General features: G+C 37.4%; 1 protein-coding gene across 2 annotated transcripts in view; it reads right to left on the reverse strand.

The window, feature by feature from the left end:
- Nucleotides 1-10,416: 10,416 nt before the first annotated feature.
- Nucleotides 10,417-21,466, reverse strand: part of Dhx15 (DEAH-box helicase 15) — a 43,835-nt gene continuing 32,785 nt past the window's right edge. The window contains exons 11-14 of one of the 2 annotated variants that reach the window (XM_052734919.1): nt 18,890-19,012; nt 15,735-15,925; nt 12,087-12,256; nt 10,417-10,985 (exon numbers count right to left, since the gene is read on the reverse strand). In XM_052734919.1, the coding sequence (XP_052590879.1) occupies nt 10,868-10,985; nt 12,087-12,256; nt 15,735-15,925; nt 18,890-19,012 (602 nt within the window). In that variant the 3' untranslated portion in view covers nt 10,417-10,867. Of the gene's footprint in view, nt 10,986-12,086; nt 12,257-15,734; nt 15,926-16,209; nt 16,548-18,889; nt 19,013-21,466 lie in introns of those variants that run through there. The other variant, XM_052734920.1, reaches the window with a different exon arrangement.

A 21,466-nucleotide genomic window follows, 5' to 3' on the forward strand; every position in this document is an offset into this window, starting at 1 on the left:
CAGAGGAGGCAGGATGACAAGGCAGAACTGAGAAAAGGTACCAAGCCACATGGCTAAACATAGATAAGAATTATGAGTTAATTTAAATGTAAGAGCTAGTCAGTAATAAGCTTGAGCTAATGGCCGAACAGTTATAAATAATATTAAGCCTCTGAATGATTATTTTATAAGTGGCTGCAGGTCCACACAGGCCAGGCAGGACCTGAGAAATATTCTGACTACAAATGGCACCCAACGTGGCTGGACAGAAAAGGGAAGTGCTATGGGATGTCTTTCTGTATGTTGTGAATATGTGTTGCTTTGAATGATTGCTAAATAAAGCTGTTTGGCCAATGCTGAAGCAGAATAAGGCAAGGTAGTACATTCCAACTGGACAGAAAGGAAGAGAAAAGGAGAGGCAGAGGAGCTGCCAGCTGCCGCCAGGAGATGTTACAGAACCCGTAAAGCATGCCCATGTGGCAACTTACAGATTAATAGAAGTGGGTAAGTTACAGGAGTTAGCTAGCAAGACACCTGAGCCATTAAGCCATATTGTTTGTAAGTAATATAAGACTCTGCGTGTTTACTTGTCCCAGTGGCAGTGGGACTAAGCAGGACACAGGAAACCTCCAACTACATTTGGTGCTCACCTCACTGTTGGGCATTGATCCATATAAACCTAAGAAAGCTTTTTTTTTTTTTAAAAAAAAAAAAAAAAGGGATTCTAAAACGGAGCTAAAAACAGTTTCCTAAAAGTGTCACTCAGGCAAGCTGTGAGCTACACTATGGCAGGTTCGCAACATGCAGCCTTGAGCTACAGCATGGCAGATTCCCACCAAGTTACACAGAGGCATCTCCAAGCCGTGCAGTACACTGAGTGGAAGATTTTGCTTCTGCTAGTATAGGGAAGTATATTCTGCTTCCCTAGGGAAGGGAAAAAAAAAAAAAAAGGTTTCTGGGCTACATGCTGCTTTGATGGAGGCACAGCCCACTGCTTACAAGAGTTGGTGGTACACATGGCTCCCAGAGCTGCTGAAGTGGGCGGAGTCAGCAGTCAAGGCTTCCGCTTCAGTACTAGCCACTGCAGTTTGAAGCAACAGATTAACAATAAGGCAGACTCAGATGGAATAAGACTTTAAATAGTTTACAATGTGCGTAAAAATGTATGTAGGCTTGGAAGAGAGAAGTAAATGAATATAGTCAGTTATATGGTTTTTAAAAAGTCTTTAAAGAGAAAGTAAAAGTAATATAAAAATTAAGCCACGTAAAGATGAATATTACACAGAGAATCTGGATTGTGTGGTCTTTGTGATTTTTAACTGCAGAAAAACAAATGTTTTAAAGGCTACTCAGTTAAACCAATATGTATATTTTAAAGGTATCTGGACTTTAAAATCTATGTCTAAGGACACATTGCTTTGGAAGAGGTTCTGCTTTTGTTTCCACAGAAGATGAGAACCTATGGATTACTTCCAAGCTAAGATGGTTTGATCAAGGAAGACTGTCTGAGAGGTCTCCAGATGTTCCAACATCCAGATCAGCTTCAAGGCAACTGGCTCAGACAATGCAGCCGCACAAGACTACTCTAGTCAGGATTTGACCATAATTCTTAATTTTCGCAGGATCCCCATAGGATTGCCAGTGGCCCCATCTAGCAGTAAGCAGTATGAGAAGCTACACTCAGATTCCCAACATATTGTTTATAAATGTTTATTTTAATTTAAAGGAGGTTGATTACAAATGCAATCTCTTCCTAAAGAAGAAAAGGGGATATTATAGATATGATAGGATAAAGAGCAACAACTTGCTTAAAATGTTTTTACATTGCTATGGATTTTAGTTTATTGATACAAATTTAATTTTGTTATACTGTATATTTATTTCTACTCTTGTTTAAGGTAGTATGTTTATGTCACTCATTTAAATTGTAATGTATAATTAAGAAATAGATTAATAATTAGTCATCTATGATAATCAAACTTATAGTCATTTTAGTTAAGTTTTCTAGGTGTATATATAGGTATATTTCAATTAGGTAGGTAATCTTCAAACACTTCAAAGACCTACAGAATATGGCATTTAAAATGGTATAAAAAGACTTTTCTGGACAATGAGACATGTCTGCTCCTGGCAGCAACAATTACTTCAAGGAGAATGATGGGCACTGAATAAACTCAGTTTGCTTTCTTTGTGGCAAAAGTTAGCCACTGGGCAAAAGTGCCCTTGTGTCAACTGACAATATGTTGTATAAACTGGACATGCAGGACCCATAGGGAGGTGACCACTGAACTTTGCAAGGCAAGATGGTCCTTCAGGCTCCTGCTTCACAGAAGAAACTGTCAGATATTCTACAGGACACAGAGAGAAGCGACTGAGAGACTCTAGGCCTATAGGCTGAAGATGGATGCCCCCCAACGTTACAGAGGAACTTTGGGTGACTGTCTAGGCAGCCAGCTATCTCTGTCATTCTAGATTTTTGGAAGTTGCTTACAATGTTCTTCCTGTTTACTTAGGTAATCTATCCTTCTGGGGTCTTTGATGGAGTTGAAGACTAGATATAATTTTCCTTGGTTATGATAAAAGATAAATTAGATATGAAACTTTAGACTCAAATATAGGATAGAATATTTTCTTTAATTTTGCCAAATATGAATGGACTATTGTAATTGTAACTCCTGCTTGATAACTGTTCTATTATATATAACTTTACTACGTTAAAAGTGAAAACCTTTCTTTCTGATTAGACAGAAAAGGGAAATGCTGAGTTTTTTTTCTAACAGGAAGTGCAGTAGGCTAAATACCTCACTTCTGTCACATGGGTTATGTATTTAATCCTTTTGCCTTTTGGAACTAGGGACTGGAATGGGGGTAGGGAATACTACAAAATAAAAGTGCTGTATCTCAGGCCAGGCAGTGGTGGCACACACCTTTAATCCCAGCACTCAGGAGGCAGAGCCAGGCAAATCTCGAGTTCAAGGCCAGCCTGCTCTACAGAGCAAGCTCTAGGACAGGCAGGCACCAAAACAACACAGAGAAACCGTCTTGATAAAAACAAAAAATAAAACAAGCAAACAAACAAAAAAACAAACAAAAAATTGCTGTATCTCAGAAGGCTCATATCTTCTGTATGTGCAGGGAACTAAACTAAACACTGACAAGGAAGGTTAGAACAGTAGTTATAGTCCCTTACCCTGCAAACCTAACAGTGCACCCTGAATTTCCTTTTGTAGACAAACACTTGGGCCATTTACTTGTAGACAGTCAGACTCAGTGGAACAAAATCTATGGCAAGCATTATCATAAACACTATACAGGAGTCAATAAAAATAATGTGGCTTCTCCATGTGGCTGATGGTTCTCACATCCATTGAAAGCCTCCAGTCACAAGGTGATGATACACCTACATGTGAATGCTCTTCAGAAGATTCAACTAAGAATCCTAAGAGTTGGAGATTACTGTAACCTCTGACATACCACAGAAAATGTTTCCAAGTCTAAGCAGCTTCACTCACACTCCACAACTACTACTTATTTAGTTTTATCTGCAATGAAGGATGGGAAACTGTCAGGGTGCCTCCCTTCCCCGCCTATTGGTCAGTCAGATACTCCCAGTAACCAATCCTTCCCCTCTGTAAATGTGGAAATGGATGAGAAAGTCACAAGCCCATCATCATCTCGCTGCCAAAAGAGCATAGGGCTAATTTAAATCTAGCTCAGTCTATTTGGGATACTCTAGCTCTTCAGATTACCTCATTCTACCTCAGTGCTCGGACAGTCCAATTTCTAGCTTAGTGGATGTAGAAGACTGAGTTCCATCCCTACAAAAGGAAAAGAGAACCAGCCATAAAAAGAAGTCATTTTAATAGATCTATGGGGGGGCCATGGGGAAAAGCAGTAAATCAGAACAAATAACACATGTATAAAAAAATGGTGCAATGAGGATCTGTCAGATGGCTATGGGTACAAGCTCTTACAGCAGAGTTAACAACCTAAACCTGATCTCTAAGACCCATACAGTAGAGCTGTGACATGGAAATGGATGCACACACACAATAATTTTTTAAAAGCCAAAATGAAGCCAGGCAGTGGTGGCGCACGCCTTTGATCCCAGCACTCCAGAGGCAGAGGCAGGAATCTCTGAGTTGGAGGCCAGCCAGGGCTGTTAAACACACAAAGAAACCCTGTCTTGGGAGGGGGGAAAAGCCAAAATGAAACTTATTTCTGTATGTGTTCATCTAAAACATTAATTTAAAAGTTAAAAAAAAAAGTAAAACCATTTGCTGGAAAAATTACAGCATGCTGGGTTTGGTGTTATACCAGGGACATACTTAAAATATGGCTCTCACAGGCTAGCTGAGGAAAACTGCTCTGAATTTCAAATCGCCATGTCCAGAGATGGAAAAGATAATGAATGTATCACCAGAATGGCTCCAGTCTCAACACAAGGCAGTTTGGTGTGAACAAGCAGAAGGTAAGTTTACCATGCAAGGTTTCTAACCAACAAAAACTTGGGATTAAGCATGCTCAGATGTACACAGCACGGCTCCACTAGCACCATCAAGAGAGAGGCTTCACTCAAACTACTAGAATAAGGAAGGCAACCACCGGCTTTACACAACCCACCTTGGGACTGGAGATGACTTACCAGTTAGAGCACTGGCTGCTCTTCCAGAGGACCTGGGTTCAGTTCCCAGCACAAAAGTGGTAGCTCACAACCATCCCTACCTAATTCTTCAGAGCACCAGGCCCACACATAGTGCACATGTCCAAACACTCATACCCATAAAAATTTTTAAAACTCACAACAAAAACCCTACTTCATTCAACCTTTGCAGTGAAGGACCCAGACCTGCTCTTTCATGCTCACTTCTTGTGACTAGTATGCCAAGGTGGAAAACAAGCAGACTGGGGAGATGGGCAAGGGGGGGAAGACCTATTATCCCAGTAGCAGAAAGAACTGCCATGTTGGGGACCAACTGAGGGCGGTTACAAAGCCAAGCCTATAAAACTGCCCCAACACTAGATCCACCTGGTCCATCGGGGCTAGGGCAAAGCTTGGGCATCTTTCAGAACTATAGTGAGTACCACAACCGAGAAGCCAGCAGCCTGGTACTCTACCCGGGTCAACAGCACCAAGCTGTGCAGAGCAGGCATGGCTGAGCACTGATGGTCTTAGTTCCACTTCTTCCAAAATCAGGAAAAAAGTCATCTGCCCTGGGGCTACGTGAGACACTCAGTTCTGACCTGAAATCTGAGTCCTGGAAGCACTCATTACTACTTGGTTGCTTTCTTTACTCCCCTGTGCTATTTTCTCTACAATCCGCAATCTGATCTGCTAGGTAAAACCTGCTGCTCAAGTACAAACTGTCCTGAACTCTTTACCAAAACACACCTATGGGGCATCACAGCTGTGGGAAGACAGCTGTGGGAAGTTTGGGTTTCAAAGACTTCCCCATTCTCCATCAAACTTTGACCCCTGCACTGGAGACACTGCTCAAGCAGCCAGCTCTTTGTACACTAAGAACATACAATTCCTCTAGAAAGGCCCTGCAAGGAACAAGTGACCCACTTAAGTCTTCGTGCACACCTTCAAAGTCAGCTCCTTGTGAGTGTAAAAAAGTAAAGGAGAAAACGAATTGTCAACTGATCTCAAATAGTTTCACTAGGATATAATTAAGCCTAGGAACTAAGTTACATAAAACACCAAAATATACTTTTAAGAATTTTATTTTGTCTAAATAATCTTCAGTGGTTTTTTTTTTTTACAGATTATACATTGAAAAAAAATACTAAAAGTAACCGCATTCTCACTATTCTCACTATTAAGAATCAGAGGTTATGAATCAGAGGTTTAAAAAAAACAAAACAAAAAACTAACTCATTCTCTAAAAGTAATTGCACAAAAATGAATGTGTCTCTCTCTTTGAGAATGTGTTTTGTTTTGTTTTTAAGGCCCTGGTCAACTGTCACCTGGATGAAATATCAGGTTCCGTGTTAAGGCCCCAACAGTGATATCCAAAGACCTAAGGTATTTTCTGGTTCCTTGCCTTGTCAAGAGTTGTGCAATTTAAACTGATATGCAGCTAATATTAAACATTAAACTACCATTCACTGGGGGTCTGTCATCCCCTAATGTAGCAATATCTTAATTCACAATGCTCTTCTTTTCAGATTTGGGTAAATCAAAATTTTTCCTTTAAAATATCCAATTATTTCTACAGGTAGCAAATCCATGAGCCAGTATCATCAATACTAACCTGAATGGCCCCAATCAAGCATCACAGGACCACAAGGGATATGGAAAATAAATGTACTATACAAGCCACATAAATCTGAGCACAATGAATGTATTATTAAACTCGCCAAATTCATCTAACCCGAGGTGGCCTTCCAATTCTTTTCAGGTCCCAGGCTACACAGCTCATTCACATTGATACACACCATCTTCCCTGACAAGACAAAAGAGGCCACTATAGTCAGAGTTCTCAACTTCCCTTCTATAGTCGCCATGGCCTAAGAAAGGTGTGTGGCTATTCAAGCCTATCAGGTTGGGCCTCAGTTCTACTACTCTCAAGTCTGACTTCAAGAGTGCTTTCCAAAGAATCAGTAAAGGTTTTTCCCCAGAAATAAGTGCTCACATTCTTGGTCTCAAGCTCATGTAGCTCTTTTAAAGCCTACTAGGAGCCAGAGATCAATCAATAGTTAAGAACCCATACTGTTCTTACAGAGGACATGAGTTTGGTTCCCAGCACCCTCTTTGGATAGTTCAAAACTGACTATAAAGCCAGCCCAAGAGGATCTTGATCTCTTTCTCTCTCTCTCTCTCTCTCTCTCTCACACACACACACACACACACACACACACACAATTAGAGCTTGTAGGTTTTAAGAAACCTCTAACCTTACAAACCCAACAGGTCAGATAATTGATGACAGTATGTAAGGAATGCTAACAAACTGAAAAATGAGAAATCCTGTTACTGTACAGGGTCAGGCACAAGTCCCAACTTACATGCTGGACTTCACAGAGATCAGATCATGAACCTGTACATGTTTAGAAAAATATGAGCTCGCTCTCGGATATTAAAGTGACTATTTGGCTAAAAATACCTCATGAGGGCCATACATACACACTAGCAGTCTACATCTGACCCCACTGGTTACATTCCTATTGCCTCTCCCTCAAACCTAAATTAGCTGGCTAGCTACAAATCAAATATTCAAGTCCAAAGCCCTTCTAATTCACAGCCTTTACCATAGTCGTCTGCTCTGCGATGGGCACTTGCTGAAATGTTTTACTTTTGTTTTCACCTACACAAATTTAAGAAAAATGGATAATTATCAAATTTGACAAACCTGTAGCAAAACAGTGTAACATTTGAAAATAGCAGTTTTCTAAGTTACATTTGACTTACTGTATAATGGTACAAGCACAAGTTTAACTCAAGAGAACTGAAAACTATGTCCATATAAAGACCCATAAATACATAATATTATTAGAAAGTCAAATATAGACTCAACTCTAACTAGCAAATATATAAATATGGTATGTAACAAAGTAATGAACAGTAACATTGACATATACATTTGAGTCTTAAAAAGAAAGATATAAAACAGTATATAATTCCATTTATGATCCCATTAAAAGGCAAAACTAAAAACAGAAAAATACAATAGTTGATGAGAACAATGGGAACTCAGACAGTAATTTGGAGGGGCCATGAAAAATTGTGTATTATACTTACTACTGTGTATTTGCCTAACTTTATCAAACTACATAAGGCACAGTTTCCTACATGTAAATTATACTTCAATAAAGCAAAACTTTAAAAACTCTGTTAGCCAGAAAGCTACTAATCACCTAGGAATGTAAAACATTAAAAATTCAAGAAGGGAGACCTTCTGAAGAGGCAGCTGACCCCAATGGTTCATACTTAATATTTAACTTACTCCACTGCTTACTGGCTTCACTCTCCTGTGACTTTAATACTTAAAATTATGCATACAGTGTTCTGACTGCATATATATATGTATGTATGTGTGTGTGTGTGTGTGTGTGTATATATATATATATATATATATATCTGCATGCCAGAAGAGGGCACCAGATTTCATTATAGATAGTTGTGAGCCATCATGTGGTTGCTGGGAATTGAACTGAGGTCTGAGTCAGGACCTCTAGAAGTGCTCTTAACCTCTGAGCCATCTCTCCAGCCCAGCTGTCTGATCTTAACTGATCCTGTCTTGGGTATCCGTTTCTTACCACGTTCCTTGCACCTGAGATGGTCCTGGACAATACCAGTTTACTTTTAGAGTCAGCTTCCCACAACGCCTCCTGGAGCTAGCAATGGTTTAGAGCACTTACAAAAGGAATTACACTAGTCAGTAAAGTACCTGCCAATCAAGCATAAAGACCCGAGTTTAGATTCTCAAAATCACTTCAAAACAGAGCACTGTGGCACTCATCTGGAACCCTAGCCACGTAAGGTAGACAAAGAAGATGGACCAACAACGCACGCACCAAGAATTACATAAATGTGTTCTTCCTAAAGTTCTAAGTTCTTAATCGAGTTCAATCTACTCTATTCTAGGTCTGGTATATAACTTAGTGGTGGAGCAGGCCCTAAATTCAGTCCACAATATTCCACCCCCACCCCACAACTACAATCTGTTAATTATGAATGAGTCTACAACAATTTTAAGGAGAGAAAAAAACAAACATAGTAATTTAAAAACAAAAGTGTAGGACACCTACCTAACACCCAGCACACCATAAGCACCTAAGCACACCATATCAAGTAACAATGAGAAGACTGGCAAGGAATACTTTTGTTAGGCTGAGTTCAACTGCCCTGAGACAAAACTCAAGTTTCCATAACCTACAATTATGTTTGTCTTACTGGGGATAAGGCTAAATACTTACTCTTGTGTAATTGCTTCCTATGGAGCATTTTACTCATGGGTCTTAAAAGCCAAGTTTTATGGGGACCAGCAACAAAAAATATCTGAGAAAGTAATTTCCTTTCCAATTCCTCTAATACGTGTTACATGCAAAACATAACCAACAACTACCTACCAGGCTTGCTTATTTTTACATTTATAATTCATATGGATCAAATTTCATTGCATACTGGTGGGATGGCTTATCAGGCAGACACTTACCAACAAACCTAACAATCTGAGATCAGTCCCTAAACCCACATGGCAGGAGGACCAGGATAAGAGAAAAAAAATATATATATAAACAACGAGCTCATAAGCCAGAATCAAAGAGGAGTCTAATCAGCTTCTCTAAGAAGAGTATGAGTCAGTCTGAGAATCCTAGGGTTGTTAGGTACATCTGAGTACTTTTCATAGCCTCCTAGTAGGTTCTGCTAAAAATGCTGGAGGTTAAGAGTGTCTAACACTCTGGTTCTGTTTTTCTTAAGACACAGTAAAAGAAGAAAGAAATGACTGTCGAGTAGTTCTTTGCAGATAACTCAATTTCTCTTACTGTTGAGGCCAATGAGTCAGCTTTGTCTTCCCCTCATCAATCTGATGTGGTTTCCTAAATATCCTGAACTGCTGGGCACTATTTAATAAGAGGCACACTAAAAAGTATCAAATCACCTGAAACTGACACACATTCTTTCATATTTAAAAAACTGAGGAGGCAAAGGCAAGAGAATCACTGTGATTTCTGAGGCCAACCTGGTCTACACAATGAGTTCGAGGCCAGCCAAGACTTCATTTCATGGTGAGACCCTGTCTCAAAACAACACAAAAAGAGAAAGGCATCCAATTTTAATAATAATAGCAATAATAATAGTCTGCAAGTAGAAAAATTTATTGGAGTACCTTTGACTGGCCACATCAAGCATCTCATTTTGGTTTCAAAAGGATTTTAGTTTGTCTACCGCCTGTTAATAGGAAGGTTAAAATTTTTATTTTAACACACTATACAAATTACACTATAAAAAGCTTCCAACATTCAATATTTAGTGAACTAATGGTGATCCACAATACTGTTCCCTCCTATACAATACAAATAAACATGTGCTATGGGCTGGAATGCTTAAACTGTTCATCTGAGTACAATAAGATCTGACAAAAATGCATTTAACAAGGTAATAAATTATCAGCCTTATGAAATGAACTTTAAGAAGAATGAGGAGAAAGCCATTCTTCCATTATTCTGTCTCTGGGGATCCAATTTCAAAAACTATTACACACTTTATCCCATTAGATCCCATACTGATTATCCTAACAAAGCGCTACATTATGCTCTTTAAAACCTGGCTTTAATGACTACTGTACCTAAGGAGCACTCCTTTCGAAAAATGCTAAATACGTAATAACTGTATGATTACAATGAGAAAAGAAAAATCGCAACCCTTGGGGAAAGCAGCTGCTATACTTAGAGACTAGAATAAAAGATACCAAAGGACTTGGGCCAAGATTAGTATAAATAGACTTTATTGAAGTCAGTGCCTCTGTACGGAGACAGAAGATTGTGTCTACATAAGCACAAGTTGTAACATTTCACAACTTCTAAAAGGAATGTCAACAATTACAACGATCATGCATACCATGGTCGATAATCACATTTTAGAAGCATTTTCAACCATTTCTAAAGAAATGCTTGTAACATTGTTATATATATAGAACTACTTTCAATAAACTGCAAAACATTGATCGACTTTTCCAGTATGAGCTACAGTGTCAACACAAAAGGGAGGCATAAATGTTTAATTTATGAAATCAGAATGGAATATTTACTGTAAAGAAAAAAATTAAAAAGCTTTCAAATAAAGGCCATTATTGAACCAACATGAAGAGCACAACTTGAACTTGACTTCATTCATCTTTTAAAGCTGTCCTCTGAATAACTTCAGTTCTAAGCAGTGAATTCAGTACTGTGAATATTCCTTGGATTGAAGTTTGGCAATAATGCGGTCCAACTGTCTCTTTGCTTCACACTGTGGGAAATTGCTCATGTCATAATATTGAGGGGCAATTTTCACCAACCTGTCCAGAAGGGGGGGGGGGGGAGTTATGAAATCAAGATTTTAAGTAAGTACCAGTTACTAAAAAGCTAGGAATTAATCGTATCACTGCTGAATAAAGGCAACTGTTCAAATACAAATCAAAGATAAGAAATATAAACCTACATTTTTATGAACATCACTTTTAGAAATGTCAGCTTAGTAAAAATACTAATTTTCTGTTAACTTATCAACTTTGAAAAAGTATCAGAATTAATTTTCAAAAATTTACTTGCATATAACACAATATGAAAATAATACAAAGCTATGAAATGCTTCATTTGACCACACTACTTTAACCCGTATTTTGAAGGTTATGTAAATGTGACATGTTCCATAAACTATTTGAGAGTCAAATAACTTCATCTTCTCATTCTCATTTAAAAACTACAAATGTATTGCTTATGAAGGCTAACTATACATTTGTCCCCCCCTCAGCAAAACATATGATAAAACGGTAATTTTCTACACATTTGAAGTGTCAAAAGTTAAAATCAGTGATGCATGGGAACTGTAAAATACTAAGTGACACCACCTAACATAAATGCCTTCTAGTCCACTCTGGCCTGACATTTCCTTCCCTTATAAAATGGTGAGATGGGTGGGCAGGGAGGAATAACAAGGGTAGCTAGCATCTTGCTAAAAGTTGAGCAGTCAGTCGTAATAAGAACTTGTAGAAACTAATATGCTAACTGAGATACAACTTGATGCAATTTTTATCTTTGCATAGGTCCAAAAAACCTCCAACATTTAATAAGGACAAATAAAATACTTATAATAAAATCAAGTGAATTATTAAAGACAAACATCTGTAACCAGAGACTACACAAAATGGCACCAAAGAAAGTCCTGATACTATTCATGTCCCTGCCCACACCAAAATTCCCACTGTCCTCTCACCAAAAAACTGACTAATAATTCATCATACTCTGTAAATCCTAGATCTATGCATAAGAATATACACATCTAAGTGAGAAGACCAAGCTATACAATGAGCAGAGAAGGCTTTATCTACTGCAGCAGAGCCAAATTCTATCCGCAGCAAACTACTAAAACTGAAATTAAAATCAAAGAGTATGCTTACCATTCTGGCTTGATATCTGTACATGTCCGGATATAATTCTTCGTTGTCAGCACAAACTCATTATAAAGCACCCATTCAGGCTTGTGATCAAGCACAGTAGAGGGATGCAACTGGACCACCTGGTTATCTTTCACAGTTAAGTAATGCCCTGTTCGTTCTAAATGTGCCACCTGAAACCAAAACAGTAACAAGTGAAATAATTCCAAAATAATATGAAATATTTACAAGAAAACAAGCAGACTCAGGCTTTAAAAAAAAGAAAAAAAAAATTTTAAGATTTTGCACACACCTGTGCCTGCATATCTGTGTACCACATGTATGGCTGCCTGAGACCAGACAGAAGAGGGTGCTGGATCCCCTTGAAACTGGAGCTACAGACTTTTAGTTACAGACCTTGGTTGTGAGGATTGAACCCAGGTCCTCTGGATGAGTAGTCAATACTCTTAACCACTGAGCCATCTCCCAGGCTTCATGCTTATTTTTATTCAAAGGTTATTACAAAAGTTATTTTGCAAAATAATTTTACTGAACATAGATAGGCACACCAATTTATACCATACTACCACGGCAAGCAGAACTAAGAGGTTGTGACACAGATTTGATGAATACACACAGCCTATTATCTATTATCTGGTCCTTCCTATCTCAGACATGTCTGGACAGGGCTCTACAGAGTAGATAAGTAGCACCACACTCATAACTGAAGTAAAGAAAAGAAACCTAAGCAAACAGAAAACAGCAGCCTACAAAGAAAAGAAAATGGTAAGAAAAAAGCATGGGAACAGAGGTCACATAATTCTTTCCTGTATTTCTTTGGCTAATAATACACTTAGACTGGTGGTTGTGAGATGGTCTTTCTGTACACTGTGAATATGTGTTGCTAGTATTGGTTAATGAAGAAGCTGTTTCGGCCTATGACAACAGAGGACATAGTCAGGCAAGAAATCCAAGAGAGATGCAGGGAGAAGGCAGAGTTGGGGAGATGCTGTGCGCCTCTAGGGGGGCAAGATGTAATAGAACACAGGTAAATCCACGAGACAAGTGGAGATACATAGATTAATAGAAATGGGTTAATTTAAGATGTAATAGCTAGCTAACAATAAGCCTGAGCCACAGACCAAACATTTTGTAATTAATATTAAGCCTCTGAGTGATTATTTTATAAAAATGGTTGCTGCCCAAGTGGGACTGGGCGGGATTGAGAAACTTCAATCTACCAACTGGTGATATGTAACATCTACCAAACACATGACAAAAAGTTTGCCCTTTCCAATTCTAGAATTCTGCATAATATGATCAATGTCATTCAATAAATATTTATACTAAGTACATACTACTAGATGCCAGGTAACATTTGTTGATGCTTCTAAGAATAGGAGCTGAGATACTACAGTTTTTTAAAGGCACACACACACACACACACACACACACTACAGTTTTTTAAAAGATACACACATACACACACACACCGAGTGCTCTTTGTACATGTATGCCTTTTATGACAGAAGAGGACATCAGATCCCACTACAGATGGTTATAAGTCATTATGAGATTGCTGGGAACTGAACTCAGGACCTCTGAAAGAGCAGCCAGTGCATTTAACTTGAGCCATCTCTCTAGTCTGATAGTACAGTTCTTAATCACAGCTTTATCAGAGTGTGAGAGAGAGAGTGTGAGAGAGAGAGCAAGAGCAAGCGAGCCAGAGAGAGAGAGAGAGAGAGAGAGAGAGAGAGAGAGAGAGAACGAAAACAAATTTAAGAAATACCAAGAAAAAGCTGGTATATATTAAATACTAAGAATATAATTAAGTCTGGAGAAAAAAATATTCACTCCTAACTGCATTATTCACCTTATACTACAATGAGCATTCTTCCAAGCTAGAGAGACACACATCTGTATCCCAGCACCTGGGAGGTAGAGGTAAAAGGTCCACTGGAGCTCCAGGCCACCCTTTTTGGAAACCTTTTCTCACAGAACCACCAACCCACTTTTCCTGTTACTTTGATTCAAAGACAGCTACTTCACAGAATCTCCTTTGGTTTTACATAATGGAATCAAATGCATCCAGACTCCTAGCTACTGAACAGAGAGAGAAGCTTTGAGGCTGGTGTACTTAGTTTAAGAAATATTCAATGATAGAATAAACAAGCATGAGCTAGAGGGGATGATTTATTGTACTACCAGAAGAATTTTTCAGGTATCATTTTGATTTACCTGACCCTTAAAATAATTTTTCAGTAGCTGGAGAGGTGGCCTAACAATTGAGAGCACTGGCTTCTCATCCAAAGGTCTTGGGTTCAATTCCCAGCGCCCACTCTAACTCAATTTCAGATGATCTGACACCGCCAGCTTCACCAGGCATGCAAGTGGTCTGGACATACACACAGGCAAAACACCCATATATAAAATAAAATGTTAAAAGATGCTCAGAGTATTCATCTGGGTTTTTTTTTTAATTCCACTTCCAATAACCTTTAATACAGTACATTTAAATTAAATAACTTATAAGGAGGAAAAATTAAGAATGGCTTAAATCAAAAGACACTTGGATTTTGCAGTGTCCCAAGTTAGTCATAAATACCAATGTGCACTATGTAGAAATACAAAATAAATGTAGTTATTTAGATGTGGAGACACAGGGGTTGGAGAGATGGCTCAAGAACCAGCTTCCAGAGGATCCAGGCTTGATTCCCAGCACTTACATGGTATGCACATGTATAAATATATGTGTATATATTTGTATATAATACATGTATACATATACATTCATATTTACAAATATGTGTATGTATACATGTTAACACATTTCCAATTAAGACCAAGATTTTGAGAAACCTTAAAACATTTATCCAAAGTCAAGGGCTGAAATAAGAATGCTTATTTAAAGAATATTCTTATAAATATCTCATAATTGTACCAGAAAATGGCCAAAGTATCCATTTGTTACATAACAAAGACTCCAGTAACAAAAAACAAGTGTTTCTAAAATTATATCCAAACAAACAAGACTTCTAGCTTTGCTAATCAATGTACTAACTTATTACTCATTAGACAGGATTCTACCCATACTAATTCATTCAAAGAAACTAGACATGATTTAGAACCAATTTTTATACATACTCCCCAACTCAAACCAAACCAAAAAAGGTAACTAAGAAGCAACTACACGAACAATTATAGACTCTTCATCTAACTACTTACCTGTTGTTTTTTCTCTTTTGGGGGGCACACCACCCAGCTCCCAAATAAATTATACAAGGAGGCTTAGTCTGAATTATGAATGTCCAGCCTTAGCTTGGCTTAGTTTCTTGCCATCTTTTCTTAAATTATCCTTTTACCCTCTGGGCTTTTCCCATTCTCTTACTTCTGTAAATCTTACTCTTACTCTGTGGCTTGCTGTGTAGCTGAGTGGATGGCCTGTGGAGTCCTCCTCCTTCCCTGGCTAGTTCTCTCTTCTCTCCCCCCCCCCCATTTCTCCTTCCATTTATCCTGTCTGCCAGCCCCGCCTATCCTTTCTCCTACCTTGCTATTGGTCATTCAGCTTTTCATTATACCATCATATGTTTTAGACCGGCACAGCTTCATAGACTTAAACAAATGCAACATAAACAAAAGTAACACCTTAAAGGAATATTCCCCAACACTTACCTGCATAAAATAACCAGTAACCAATGCTTTTCTTATATTAATATAATAGTCCCTGCTTGTGAAATCTGTACTTCGACGAGGCAAATTAAATCTGTCCATAATTCTTGATAGCTGCTGGCGTACATTGTCTGCAGACATCAGGGACCGGTAGTTAATGAAGTTGTCATAACACCACTGAACAGATTCATGATCTAAAAAGTTGAAGGGAAGGAAAAAGAGGGGACCATGAATCATCCACACAGTAGAAAATTCTGAAAGGTAACTTTTTATAAAAAATAGGGCTGGAGAGATAGCTAAGTCGTCAAGCATGTGTACTGCCTTAGCAGAGGACAAGTGGGTGGTTCCTAGCACCCATGCTGGGCAGCTCACACTGGGACACCTGTAGCTCCAGCTCCAGGGGGATCTGAAGCCTCTGGTCTCCTAGGGCACTTGCATTCCCCCACAGACAAGACAGACAGAAACAAAGACACACATACATGAATAAAATCTTTAATAAGAAAAAAGTATAAACTAAACAACTTAGAGAAAAACATTTACATACATAATTTTCTCTAAATAAATTTTATATTACCAACTTTTCTTAAAAATAAACAATAACCCTCATTCAAATGAATTAAAAGAAACAGTACTAAGGTTTCTGACTAATAGATGGCAAAACAATGATTTTGAATCAATGGTTCTTAGCAAATTGAATTATTTACCTATTAACAGCCACCTGGCTGTTTCCAACAAAGGATTATTAGACACTGGTAGATTCAGAGAACTTGGTAAAATGCCAGATTTTGCTCATTTTCAAAGAAATCACAGCCTTAACTGAAGAAAATCAAATACAACATTAAGTAATGAAGTGAACTTCAAATAACTAGCATGATGCTCTCTAATAGTGCCTGAACTGAGATGCTAGACTGTGACTGTGGCACACCTGCCTCAGCAATTTACAAGCAAGCTTTTATTGTCATCTGTGTCCTCCAAGACCTATGAATAAGCACGTCAAGTACTAATAATTTTACTACATGTATTATGAAAAAGTAATGATATCTTGAAAAATTTCCAATCAACCCAGTATTATTCAGCTCAAATCTTAAAACGTACGAACTATATCAAAAGAAAGAATTCTTTCTGGAGTGACCTGTTTTTAATTACAGCCATGGAAGAAAACTACACCATCTGCTTCACAGATCTTTTGATATTAATAAATAAAACTGAGGGTTGTCAAAATGGAAAAAGTGTGAAGGAAGAAAAGCATTAAAAACTAGACCATATTGATCTTCCTCAGCTAGTATATCTGTGGTATATCGTTTTGTCCTCAGTGCTGAGATTCAAGCAACTTAAACAGACTAAATAAGTACATAGGTTCATCATTAAAAAATACATTGTCATTTCAGAATAAAGAGTAAGCAGGAGTACGAAATACATCTTCAAACTTAAGAATAGGACTAAAAGTTGGGCAATGAAAATCTCTAAACTAAGGTGTTGCTGATTTGCACACCCTGATTAAGAAAAAAGTTTCTCAAAGTTTCTCATTTAGAAATCAAACATCAAAGACTAACAAGAGCTGGGTGTGGTTAAACACACCTGCTGTCTAGCTACTCAGAAAGGGAGTGTCACCTAACTCAATAATGGCTTGGGTAAATCTATCAACTAGCCAACTGACTAATCAAATGACAATTATAGTTAAGATAAACAAGTGTCACCTGATGCCTCTACCATAGTTCTAAATTGGTAAGAAATAACTAACTCAATGAGACAAAATCTAAAACTAGTGCTACCTCCTCACTCCTTACAATGCTAAGAGCTACTCTTAATATTCAAAGGCAAGCCAATTGCAGATTAGAATGAAACCTCCCACACACAAAGGTGTTAAAACACTTAATTGTCTATACTGTACAGATATTAAAATGTCATCTTATTAACATAACATCTTAAGCTGTCCCATATTTTCTATCCATAGCCCCCAGTGAAAAATAACTTCACCAGTATTTAAAGCATACCTACAAGTTCAATGTACTCAATATTTTAATTAACAAGATTAAAAAAAAAACTTAAAAATAGGACATGAAATAATCAAGTAATGGTAAGGTATCTGGAAAAGTTTGTTTTTAAAAAGTTCGTACTGTAAAAGGTGACAGTTAGTGAACAAAGGCTAACTGTTCCGCTTTGAAAGAGTCTGTTCTATCAAACACATCTGCTGCCTCTGGTATAATACAAGGACAGAGTATCATAACAGGCCTAAAAAACAAAAAACAACCAAGGCTTGCCACGCTTTCCTAGTAGCTACAAGCATTCAGTATAAAACAATCATGTCTCTAAAGAAATAGTTATTTTCTAATTTTTTCTCCCCTCTAGCTTCTGCCCCTACTACAACAGGCAGAGTAAGACTGCTATGGATAACCGCTGTTCAATGTTTTCACCAAATTCACCCACCCAAAAGTCAAAACACCTACATATAAATAGTTTTAATTCCATAATTGATTTTAAATGAAATTGAGGATATTTTGATAGCTATTTTAATTGTAACAACTACAGTATTAGAAATTTGAGAAATTTAACATTGAAGTAGACAGTTACTGTTTTCCAGTTTTTCGGTTTATTGAGACAGGGTTTCTCTGTGTGGCCCTGGCTGTCCCCAAACTCTTAAAGATCTGCCTGCCTCTCCCTTCCAAGTGCTGGGATTAAAGGTATGTACCACCAGCACCTGGCTAATGTTTTCCAGTTTTAGAGTGAGAAATAATACAGGTGACCTTTTCCCTTCATGTTTACAGACCACTTGCAGTTAATGACTGAGAACAGTAACTCAAACCTATTCTTTCTGTTTGTTGGTTTTATTATTATTGAAAAATATACAATAAATAGAAATAAAACATGAAACACATCACAATTTTTCTGTTAGTAGTAAATTTATACAGGGCCCATTTTTATTACTGTATTTCTTAAGTTTTCTGTGATTGTTCCTTTTTCCCTTATTATAAACCTAAACAATTTTGGAAAAGATTGGCAATTCTATTTTAAATGCTAGTCAGGAGATTTTCAAATGAACCTCTGGATTTGTAATGTAAAGTTGTCACAGATAATAAATGAAAGTGAGATGAAGAAACATCTTCTATGTTGCAAGTGACATTTAGACAAAAGAGTTCCTTCAATCTAATTTTACTTACTTTGTTTAAAAGCGTGGTAGACATTCAGCAGTGTCAGATGATCTCCATCTATGTGGGCAAATCTCATCTTGGCCTCATCTGCAGCTTTCTTGGCCTCCGTGGGGCGAACAAAACACTGTGGGACTAAACAAGGTTGGTATGGGCCCAACACAAACGCCCATATCGATGAGTCACGCATTCACAGATAGAGGAACAAGGCCTAGCTAGGTCAGTTCACAGAGCATAGGGCAGGGCAGGATGGCCTCCAACTGCATCTTGGACTGTTTACTACCTTGATTTGGTACATCACCTAACCACATCTGTAAGACAAGAGGGTTTCAAAGCTACAGAGTACCTGATTATTTTAACTAGATCTAAAAGTAGGCATCAAAACTGCTATTCTGAAGGCCATCAATTACTAGAAAGCTCAACTTATTTCAAAAACCAGTGCTGATAGCTCTACCAATAACCAGAAATATGGTGTCAATAGCCTTTTAATAAACTAATTTTTCAAAAGGCCATCCATTCACCCCACTGAATGGCTGTAGTTAGGAAGCTGTACTTGCCCACTGAATAACTAAAACAACTTTGCAACCATTCTACTGCCACATTTCTATCAAAATTGTTTCCCTAAATCTGTGGCTATTACCAACTGGTGGGTATCACTATTAGCACCGGTAAGCACAGCATATGTAAACAAAACAAAACAAAAAAAAAAAGAAAGAAAGAAAAATTCAAGAAATCTCAGGTTTGAAGATAGCAGTAGTGGTGGAAGGTTAAACCGCCTTAGAATTAAGAAAATTTAAGGCTGGGATATTCAATCTAATGTTGCAGCATTTTAATTTAAAAAAAATAATCAGTAAATAAAGCCCCAAGTTTAAAAAATTTGAATCAAACCCTCAATATAAAAGTAAATCCAATAGTAAAGAGTTGACAGTCTAAAACAATCAATATTTCAAGGGTCATCAAAATATTGAACTACAGTAGTTTTTTAGAGCCTCAACGTTAATTCACAAACTTTTAAGTTGTTACAAAGTATGCACTACATTTTTTTTTTAAATACAACCTTCCTTAATTCACTTTAGCAATTTCATAGTTATCAAAATAAATACTTAACAAGCTTGGGACTTTTCGATGTATTCTGAAGCTTTTATAACCTTACCAATAAAAATCATGAATTATCAGTTCAGATAGAAGAAAATGGGAATAATCGACAATGAGATCAAATACAGTATCAAATTATTCTTTCCCATACAGTTTTCCCCTTTAAAGATGAAAGTAGCCAAACAAGACATCAATGCAATCATAGTAAACATTAAAGGTCTTGCTTAATGTAACTGAAGCAAGGTAACTCGTAAGTACAGAAACATCTCACAGCTCTAAACACTAACATGAAATAGCCACCAGAGTTGAACAGGAATAGACTCCATAGGCCTCTGGTTTCTAACTCAGAACCTCAAACTAACTAGCAAACAAAGCTTTACAAAGCTCTAACTGCTTTTTGGCATGACTTTTCCCTCACTGCACATTTTAACATTATCCAGAAAATGGCCTGTTTAAAAAAAAAAAAAAATCACTTAATATTTAATCTCTTGATATCTAAAGACAACCACCAGTAAACTGTTTTCCCTAATTCCTCATCTAACTGGATGAGTTCACTCTCACCACAAGGACCAACTGTAAAGAACTAATACTCTAAACACAACAGTACTGTTTACTATGTCTGATATGAGAACCTTACAGGAAAAAAATCCTGGCAGGTAACAGACAAGCACACTAATAATTCTTGCCCTAACTTGCCTCTAAAAACTAAAATCTTGGGAGAAATACAACTGGGAGAATATAACAAAACATATAAGCAAGGCAGACACCAACCTACCACCACCTCTGCAAATTTCTTTAAACATTGATACTGCCCTGCCCATCTGCTCTGAGTCTGATCAGTCATAACTCTGCAAGAAAACATTTAGCTACTTCTTAAATAAAAGTCACACCGTTAGAATATACCATACATCTGAACTATGCCATAATTTTATATTTAGAAAGCTTAATTATTCTTTAATTCCATAGTATTTGAATTTACGGCATTAAGTAATCAGGACCAATAAACCACTCTGCAATTAGAAGTCAGTTCTCTCTAGTACTGAAACTAGTAGTATACAGTAGTTTGATTTTCAGTATTCTTATTTTCTACTTTTAGCTTTAAAAGAAAAATCATTTGTTTGCATCATTTCCTCTCCTTTCTGGAAATCTAATTTCCAAGTTAGATTAAGTTTCATTGCCACTAAGAAACAGCACTATTTTCTCAATGTGAGGTCTAAGTTTGTAAAATTGTCATGCTTATCAAGAAGTTATATTTTTTAACCAAGTGTTTTTCTGCCATTTTAAGAGTATCAAAATCAGATTCTGATTAAGTCCCAAATGATACATGACTACTTCTCTGTGACACTAAATCAGAAACTCATGTTTGTCACTGAATACACATACATGTAAAAAAGGCTCAATTTAAATGTAACACAGGCTCACTGAATAGTGTCAAACACTAACCAAGTTTTTGTACTTTCAATAGACCTTTAAAATAGCACTAATGGATCTAAA

Source organism: Peromyscus californicus, unplaced genomic scaffold (genome assembly GCF_007827085.1).
Source record: "Peromyscus californicus insignis strain IS unplaced genomic scaffold, ASM782708v3 Scaffold_13__1_contigs__length_99412109, whole genome shotgun sequence".
NCBI lineage: Eukaryota > Metazoa > Chordata > Mammalia > Rodentia > Cricetidae > Peromyscus > Peromyscus californicus.